The following is a 9,771-nucleotide window of genomic DNA, read 5'->3' on the forward strand; positions in this document are numbered from 1 at the left end:
GCGACGAAAGGTCCATTAGGCAATTGCGTCGACGTTAATGCAAATATAAAACGATCCTCACCTCTCGTCACCACTCTTCTCATTCATAACAGTCACCCATAACCCCCCTAACGATATCGTTGTTCGTAACCATCGATTGAAACATTAAGAATATATTTTGCCTTTTGTTTTTATGTTTCTGTCAATTAACCGACCGCGTTAAGATAAATAAAACTATATATATATATATATATATATATATATATATATATATATATATATATATATATATATATATATATATATATATATGAATTAGTATCAAAACCAAAAGTTATTTTAAATTAGGTTAATAAGTCTTACTAATTTAATTTAAACATCTAGAGGCAGTTCTATGTATATAAGTTGTTGCATAAAGTTGGATTATAAGAAGTTATAGATCAGTTTAGAGAGTGTGTGAAATCATAATTAAACCACATCTTTGCCTCATAAGATAATTTTGAACGCATCTTGGAAGTGGAGAAAGGTTTGTTTGGATGCGTTTGACTCGACGCATTTTGAGGAAGTAAATGGATTGATGACAAAAACATGATTCATTTCTATCTTATAATATAATTTTTTTTCCCCCAACAAATAGTCAGTCCAAACCACGAGGTAACTATTAATACACAATCCACCTTCAAGATTATCTAATTCTACAGAGATCGGTTGGTGCTCAAGCATGCGCAAAACCTGTTCTAAATCATCTAGGAGAGCACAGTGAAACATACTTTAAGAAAGACTCGGATTTCAGGCCATTGCTGCACTTCTGAAAGCATCAAAGATGACATTAGCAGTTCACAAAGCTTCAAGCCTGCTTCACATCGGATTGACGATGACTCTGATGCAGTGTGTTATGCTCCACAAAACTTTACTACTAAGCTGCAGCTTCAGCATCTGGAGCAGCTGGTTTTCCAACAGATGCATAGCCGGCAGATGCAACTGGTTCCATAAATTGGTCGGTTGGTTGCTTCATCTCCATGCCTGCAAAAGGTGCCCTCATCTGGGAGGCGCTCGAGTCTGCGTCCATGGCAGAAGTCGTTCGGGTAGGTGATGCTGGCTGTACCTCCACATCTGGATAAGCAGCCTTGAACCTTGCCCTAAGACCCTCATCTACCAGCCGCACCCCCTGCAATTGGTTGCCAAGTGACAGCCACCTGATTACAAGAGATCAACCATTAATTGGTACATATGATTCCACCTCCCAAAACAAGTTGGCGATCCAGAAAGAGAAATACATCTTCAACAATATGATAATCTGCAAGGAATTCACATAGAGTAACAACAACATGAAGGAAAATGAGAAGGGGGTGCAACTTCTAAGTGGAACAATACATGCGAGAACATCATGTTCCGTGGTGTCAACCAAAGTTCTCCATGAGTTCACCAAGGAAAATGATCAAGAAATAACTCGGTAGCGGCTTATACATGAACCAATATGATAAGGATGTATTAAATGATGTATCTTGGGATCAAAATGAATACCATTTTCACAGGCAGAACTCAAGCACATATATAAAAGCAAGCACCAATGCAAACACCGAGTAAAAGATATGCACATGTACAAAAAATTAGCTAAGACCAAGTAGACATGATATAGACTAGAAGGGAATACCCTGCATGCGTATTGTGCATACGAGCAAACAATTCCAACTTTCTCGTCCTCGGGCTAATTCTTTCCAGCATCGGGTACATCTGCAGTTCAAGCATGTATCAGTTGCAGCTAGCAGCCAGAAATATTACAATGGGCACAAGTGAGCATATGTCAGAAATATACCAAAAAATGTGAAGAGTTCAGGAAGCAGATTTTTCAAATTCAATCCCTTCATATTTACAAAATTATGTAATAAGATGTTGATGAAATCAAGAAAGAAGTAGCTGCGACAACGGGACGTTCCCAAACGAGGAAAGGGCAAGAGACCAAAGGGGTTCTTATATCCTCACAACTATGATGTATGATAGATAATTTGTATGTCGATACATATTGTCTGTATTCATTTACATAGAAAACAGTCACAAAATAGTATTTATTACCTCATCAGGTTTTCGGCTTGTTTCCCGAACTTCAGCTACAATAACATCGGTGTCAATGTTCCTGTTTACCTCAGGATTACCCTTTATTCCAACGAGGCAATGTTCCTTACTATGATTGAGCCAATGCCCTGTGCGTCCAGTTCTTATAATCCGTTGAAGCTGATTGGTCTTCACCCAAATGATTTCCTCGACACGTTTGTATCCCCAAAGCTCTAAACTGGTAAGAATATGAAATGCTTAGATGAGCTAATTCAAGATCCTCCTACCATCATGATACAAGTTGTTCGAACAAATAAATTTTGCATATTGCTCTGTAGTAGCAGAACAGAAAGAACACATACAAAGATCTAATTGAATCAAAAATAGCAACGACTCATAATAATCATCAGAGAGTTTGAATCGATTATAATACAACTTCAATTTTGTTCAACCTGAAAGAAAAATAACATAGCAAACTATAACTAATTCTTGTCACCATTTATTTCATGGATACGGTAAAAGTATTAAAAACAAGACACGGTGCACTAAAGAGTTGAGATAACCATATCCTGAGAAACTGAATAGCCTCTTCTTGTATCAGCAAAAACCACTTGGTTAAATTGAGTATTCAATTGGAGGTCACATAAACACAAGATTAGTTTTGATCAAGCATGAAGGGAATAAGTGAAGTTGTCCCGTAATTAAGCTAAACTTATACCTCAGATTGATACTTGTTTGGTAACTTTGGTTTACGAATGTAGGGATTTTGCTTTACACCTTCATCCAGACTAATGATATACAGAAGGAAATAAGTCATTTGACCATGTTGTTTAAATTGGTTATTCCATTGACTGTAGCCTTGCACTTAAATAAATGCATCCCTTTAACCAGTCAGTATAAATCTTACAAGACGAGGCCCTTTAAAGATTATTACAGGACTATGTTGTATTCTCAGACTTAATCTCAATCCAAATAGCCCCTTAGTTTTCTTCTAGTAGTATTAAGTTTGGTCCAAGTTCTAACTTCTAAGTGGCATGAACTATGAAGCCTTGTATCGTGTAGCCAATAGTCGGTATGCTACTCTCCACCACTTGAATGTCTGATTGCAGATACAATTTTTATCATCAAAAGATAGGCTATGTAATGCAGCAGAACTTCAAGATTCTAATTAAATGTTAGACCTATCAACTTGAACATCACTTGGTGTCATGGCCAAAACCAAGTACAGAGGATAAAAGATTGATGAGTAACATGAAAAATCAAAAGATTCATTTATCAAATAACATTGGCAGATAAACCATAAAACACCAAAATTAGAGTAAATAAGAAGTGATAAAGCAGGTTTAAGGTTCAGCCTTACAGGTGATTAAAAATATTCAATAGCTGCTATGAGTAGTGCAAGGAACAAAGGAATGAAGATCACAACACTTGCAGGCCTATGCATGAACATCACGTATGCTTTTGTGTCTAGAAATTTGTCAGTCATTGATGCTTTCAACCATCTATTTACCAAATCACACTATCAGCAAATTGTAAAGAAAATAAAGGAAATATATATAACTAACCATTCACGTCCAAGTTCCATTGCACGCCCGGTGACCCAAAGGAATATTAGGCCATCAGTTTGCAATGCAGGTACATTAAGATTTCTCATTTCATCATCAGCCATTGTACCATATGGCAATTCCATATGAATATCCCAAGGAGGGTCTGCCATGATAACCCCAAATTGTCCCAAAATGTCCATTCTGAAGTTACGGATATCACAGTTTATCCACTGGGGTTGACCGAGCTCAACTTCTGAACAATATTCAGCCCTTCGGGGTTTTATTGGCTTTGGAGGTGGAAGATTAGTAGATCCCAGTATCATTGGAGCATCTGGTGTTTGGTCGAGTTCGTAATGAACATATTTGCAAGTCTGCCATGAATATGTCAAACGATGTAAACCAGGAAAGGAGAATGGGAATTAGTTAAAAATCAATAGAAAGTCAAGTTAACCTTTGTATGACGGCATGTATCGAGAAAAGAGCAGTCACCTAAATTTGTATCAGTATGTGGAGCAATAATACGGCGGAAATGAACCTGCTTGCAAATAAAGGAGAGATCAAAAACCTTCAACAGAAAAGCAACTAAGCTAAAAAATAAGGTCGTAAAATAGTGAGCCTTGATCTTCTGGAGTACGGCTTCATGTCAGGAAAGTTGTCATTGTTGCAATAACAAGTGAAAGCATAGGGAGTGCCAAATTGCTAAAGTCTAATAACATATAAGACACAAAGTTACTAAACAAATTATTCCAAGCATTCAGCAATACCAACTTAGACATCCAATAAGGAGATGAAAACCAAGGAAAACTCGATTTACAACCAGTGATAAAAAGACATAATGACCCTAGAGATTCTAGGTGGCTTGCCTGGGATTGCCACTTGTCAAGTTTTAGTGTATATATCACAAGCAAAAAAACCTACTTCAATTTTTCATTCATAGAATTGGCCATATCAACAAAAGATTCAATGTCCTGAAAATTATGAAAACTAAATAAAACTTGGAAGAGGCAAGAAAGGACATCAGGTCATAAACCACCAAGAAATATAGCAAGAAACTGCCTTTGATGGAGCTAATTGCAGCTAGGATCCACATAGTCTATTACAAGTACTTGTGGTCATCATTAGGCTCTTAACTTTTTCATACTTTAAATAATTCTAACCTCTTTACTGCTGGTTGTCTTTGATTCAGTTTCATAATCTAAATCTACTCACTGAAACAGTCTATGTTTCCTGACACTTGATAAGTTTCTTCCTGTGCAACTTGAGATATCCTCAATATGCCAACAAATATTTCACCTGCATTCGCACCAAATACATTGGCATGCAAATGCATGGTTGTTCTTGTAATTATTTTTTCTTCTCTTGCAGAATTGACTAGACAAATCATCTATTTAAGACTTCAATGTCATCATTAATACCAACAAAAACATATGGCTTTAGTTCTCTAAGAAAGTCTTACTTTGTACCAGGGTTTTCAATTTCGATGTGCACCGCCCAGTACGAGTGGTACATACCGATCCAAGATGATACCAGTACACAGACCGCCCTCTACCAAGTGGTATCAGTGTTTTGACCGGCACCACCTTGGATTTCGACCATTATCAAGGCGTACTGATTGGTATGCCCTGACGTGATAGATAAAGGTATTTTTAAGATTTTAGGGTATACCGACAGTACATACTAGTAAGTACCAGACCAAGCAAAGCTCGGTATGCCAATACGAACCGGTATTCAAAACCCTGCTTTGTACACACATTGAACAGTTGATGTAGATCCTTCAAATATTTCATTTCGAGTGTAGATAAAGATGCACTCAACTAAAGCAGACAAGAAATAGACTATGCTCCTAGTCTCACACAAGCACATAGGATCCAAAGGAGAACCTAAGGTATGTGCCTCTTGCACCTAAACACACCCACAACACATGAGGATCTATATTTCTTAACTTTATATATTTCTTCTTCGAGCAACCGGATGATCTTATCAGAGTTTTAAGTTTATTTCTGAACATGTGACCCATCTGAACCATTAAAGAAGCCAAAGTGCTACGCAGAAAGATGGAATTAGGTAATGGCTTTCTTTGCTGAGGAATGTTCCCACTGTTGGCATGGTAGCACCACATGCGATGCCAGACGAGCTGATTTCTGAACAGATAAAACAGGATTCACAGAATTTGCATCCTGGAAACTGAGAGGATGTACAGAGATCCATATAATCTAAGATGGTTTACACTGAATATAGTACCTGAAAAATTATAAAGAAGCGAGAGAATGACACACCGAGGAACGTTCTTGCTTACACACACTAAGTTCAAAGGTAACAGGTCTTCAAAAAATTAGCAACTTCATAGATTGAAGAGATTTATAAATGTCAATAGAGTCCAACTGTCTATATCTCTTACTGTTTGCTTTGTTGAGGTGATTAAAGGATGCACACAGAACAGTGACACTGACCTAAAGTGTGGTTTCAGATATCATGAGATTGGTAGAAGGCCTAATGAATGTATTAAAATTGGAGTTCATAAAATTCATGATTGATTCAACTTAGTTTAGTCAATAATGCAGCTGTGCCATATATATGTTGATGCTTGAGTAATGTTCATATTAATGATACCAACTAGAAGGTAACAACCAAATTTGTGAACTCGTCTCTGTTCACTTGTCTGCACATGACAAAATAAGATAACCAAGAACAATAAAGCAAATAAAACAATGATAAGACACACTTATATTAACCTGATGCAAGTTGTCAAAATGTAATTTACAAATAGAACTCCTGACCTTCCAGTAACATGGCAAATGGCAATGATTAGCAAGCTACTCTTACAAAATCTCAACTATAACACTAACCTTATCACAAGCAACAAAAGAACCAGTTTGGCGACGGCAGTCTTCCTTAGTTAAATTAGAGCAGTATTCCTTGAGTTGAGAGCCCCCTTTCGTCTTGAACTGAGAAAAGGATTGCCTGGCTTAGAGTCGGTAATGCAAGCAACACTAACCAATAAATCAATGGAAGATATCCTTCATATTTATTGAACAGATGATATATGCCAAGGTCTGCAGATTTCAATATGCATGTCAATGCATGAAGAACTACATGTCAAAGCACGCTTCTCAGACTATCAAACAAAGCAAGCCAGGTTACTTTCAATATTAATATAGAATATCAGCATTACACATTAAAATAGAATGAGAGATTTATGATTGTGAACACAAACTAGATATTAGGCCTCTTCCGAAATGTTATTTACAATCCATTAAATATTGCAAGTTGCCAACTCAAGTTGAAATGGCAACTTCACAGAGAATTGATCAAGTTTTCCAATCAAATTAACTAGCATGTTCAGATTGACCAAATGGAAGTCCAATTGTGCCATGTCATAACATGCACCTGAGATCAATCATGTCCCTTCCTTTACAGAATACTCACTTGAATGTTTTTCCTCGCAACCCTAATTAGTATGAACTATCTGGAGGCTTATCAAAAGCCTCAGGCAGAACCTAAACATCGAAAGGCCACCTCATACGCCAACCAAGTGTGGCATTCAATGATGTTTTTTTCCATCACTCAGATAAACTAGACCAACAAAAAAGACCAAAATGGAGACAGGCTACACTAAATTCTGTGTTTCTTGTGTCCAAAATTTGCATTTGAGAACAACACTAAAACTTGAAACAAAAGTTGGATCTTCCAGAATCCTTCATGAGCATGACTCTAGTCCATCTAAAAGCCAAGCTGGAAGCATGGCTTGTTGTATAAAGTATAAACATAAAATGTTAAAAGGATAGAACAATTGCCAATTAAGACAAATGACCACCTTCCTATCTAAGACAGCATTCTAGCAGCCACAGTTAAGCAAGCATTTATCATAGAAGTTACAGTTTTGACACATCCCGAAGGTAAAATTGCTCTCCAAATCCGAACCATTAAGCAGCTGTAATGACCCCAAGATTGATTTAGAATCATATATCATCTTTCTTTTACTATATGAACCGATGCTTTATGTAGAATCGATAGGATGCAAAGAGCCGCAATAAACTAAAGTGAGGTATCCAAACCTTGGCAGCAACAGCAGTCTCCCTTGCCGTAGGGCGGTGAATGAGATCCAAAATCTCCTCTCCTGTCTTCGACATCTGCAACTCCCTGAATGTCTTCTTATTCAACAATGCCTCGAGATCCTTTAGATCATCTTCCTCGGAGCTTTGCTTCGGCGTCGCCAGATTAGGGCCACCCGGAGTGTTACCAGGTCCCATGAGTGGCCTCTGAAGGGGAGTAAATCCCATCATCCGTGGAATCCCCATCATGCCGACCACTCTAGGCGCTCCCCTCGGACCAACCAAAGGCGGACCACCAGACCCAGGAAAGATATGGGGCATTCCAGCGAGATGGGTGTCGGAAGGCCCCATCCACATGTCCGGCGACGGACTTGGCATCGTCATGGAAGTATTATCGACTCCGGCCATTGTTGGGGCCTGGGACTGACTATTCCCCTTGCTCGAGCTGGGTTCCGTCGACGGTGGACGTGGTGGCGGCTGCTGACCCTGCGAAGAGCTCTCTGGAAGCTCCTTGAGGAGTTTGTTCCGATCGATGCCCCAAATCATCAGCGTGGTCTTCCCGTTCACGGTGAACTCCTCCAGCTGCACTCCACCGCTCTCCTCGGCGATTCGCCGGAGCGCCATCTCGACTGCAGAGATCGGCCCGACATCCCCACCGAGATCAGCCAGCGCAGCCTTCTCGGCAGGGGTGGCCGAGGACTGGTCGTTCTCCAGCCGCCGAAGCAAAGCGGCGGAGTCGATCTCGGTGAAGGGTACGAGCTCCAGGAGGCAGACGGCGACCATGGTGCGGACGACAGAGAGGCGGTCGCCGCCAGCGGAGCCGCCGCCCTCGGCGCCGGGGGAGGGCGGCGAGCGCTTGGGGCGGGTGCGTGGTAAGGTGCGGGCATCAGGGAGGTGGCGGCGGCGGGGGGTGAGGGGATGGTGATCGGAGGGGGGTTTAGGGGTGGGGGAGAAGGGGCGGCGGTTGAAGGAGGAGATAACGCGGAGGGAGACGTCGAGGGAGCAGGCCAAGTCGGGAACGAGGGAGTGGAGGGAGAAGAGGAGCTCCTGCTGCGACTGGCGGCGGGCCGCGATGGCGTCCTCCATCTGTTGGCGCATCTCCTTAACGGCGGCAACGTCATCGCCTCCGTCGCCGCCGCCGCCGCCGCCGTTTCGCTGTGGTTCCATATCTCTCGCTTTCGAGATCGAACCGTAACAGCACCGAGGCGGCGACGTACTTACGCTCTCTTCTGCTCCGATACGGATTCCGACTCGAATTCCTTGTGCACGTGCGATGCATGCGCTCTCAGCAGGTATTTAAATTATTCCTAGAAAAAACAATTATTATTTCAATTAAGAAAAAGTCACGAATTTTGTTTTATGTGAATTAAAAATGCTTTTTTTTATTTACAAATTCTAAAGCTGAGTCTACAAAAGGAGAAAAATGGCATCTTACACTATATATATATATATATATTTGTGACATTTGTATTCAAATTTTAATTCAATAGATGATAGTATAATTTGCCTCATTATTTGCAAGTATAAAAAATAAATATTTTTGGAGAGGAAAAGGTCTTTGTGAATAGAATTGTTCGTCACATATTCAAGACATGGGCTGCAGCTATTGTTCCTTGGAAACTCCGTTAAGCTTTCATGGCTTCGTTTGCTAACGTGTTGACAGCATTAGCGACTTCTTTGATCCGTTCTGATATACTGATCAGCAGGAGCGACGCTACTGTGTTGATGGACATGGCTTCCATCGAGGGTTTGATCGATATTGACACTATAGAATATTAATCTATTAGATTATATACAATGGTATAAAATATATTATAAATATAATTAGATTTTGATTATAATATTTGATCAATAAAAAATAATTTAATTATGATATAATTATTTAAAAATATTAAAATTAAATATATTAATTACTTGTTTATAAATAGAAATAACCTCATGCGAATTCAAGACTACACCATACAAATTAGAAGTTATTGATAGATTATATATCACTCACGTTACATTTATAGATAAGATAAAAGTTTTTTAGATTACATCAAAAAATATGCATGATAAATTTAATCTATTATTATTTAATTTTAATTTTTAATATTATTATATATATATATAATAATAATAATATAATCATGATTTTTGTG

General features: G+C 39.2%; 1 protein-coding gene across 1 annotated transcript; it reads right to left on the reverse strand.

Moving 5' to 3' along the window:
• Positions 1 to 553: 553 nt before the first annotated feature.
• On the reverse strand, positions 554 to 8,880 carry LOC135619076 (probable N6-adenosine-methyltransferase MT-A70-like). Its single transcript, XM_065120693.1, has 7 exons — positions 7,634 to 8,880; positions 6,425 to 6,523; positions 4,030 to 4,113; positions 3,597 to 3,949; positions 2,053 to 2,269; positions 1,634 to 1,713; positions 554 to 1,175 (listed from the first exon to the last, which is right to left on the reverse strand). Exons 1-7 carry the CDS (start codon positions 8,795 to 8,797, stop codon positions 896 to 898), a joined length of 2,277 nt encoding a protein of 758 aa, XP_064976765.1. The 5' UTR covers positions 8,798 to 8,880; the 3' UTR covers positions 554 to 895.
• Between the last annotated feature and the right edge of the window lie 891 nt (positions 8,881 to 9,771).

The sequence above is a fragment of the Musa acuminata genome, chromosome BXJ2-8 (genome assembly GCF_036884655.1).
Source record: "Musa acuminata AAA Group cultivar baxijiao chromosome BXJ2-8, Cavendish_Baxijiao_AAA, whole genome shotgun sequence".
Classification (NCBI taxonomy): domain Eukaryota; kingdom Viridiplantae; phylum Streptophyta; class Magnoliopsida; order Zingiberales; family Musaceae; genus Musa; species Musa acuminata.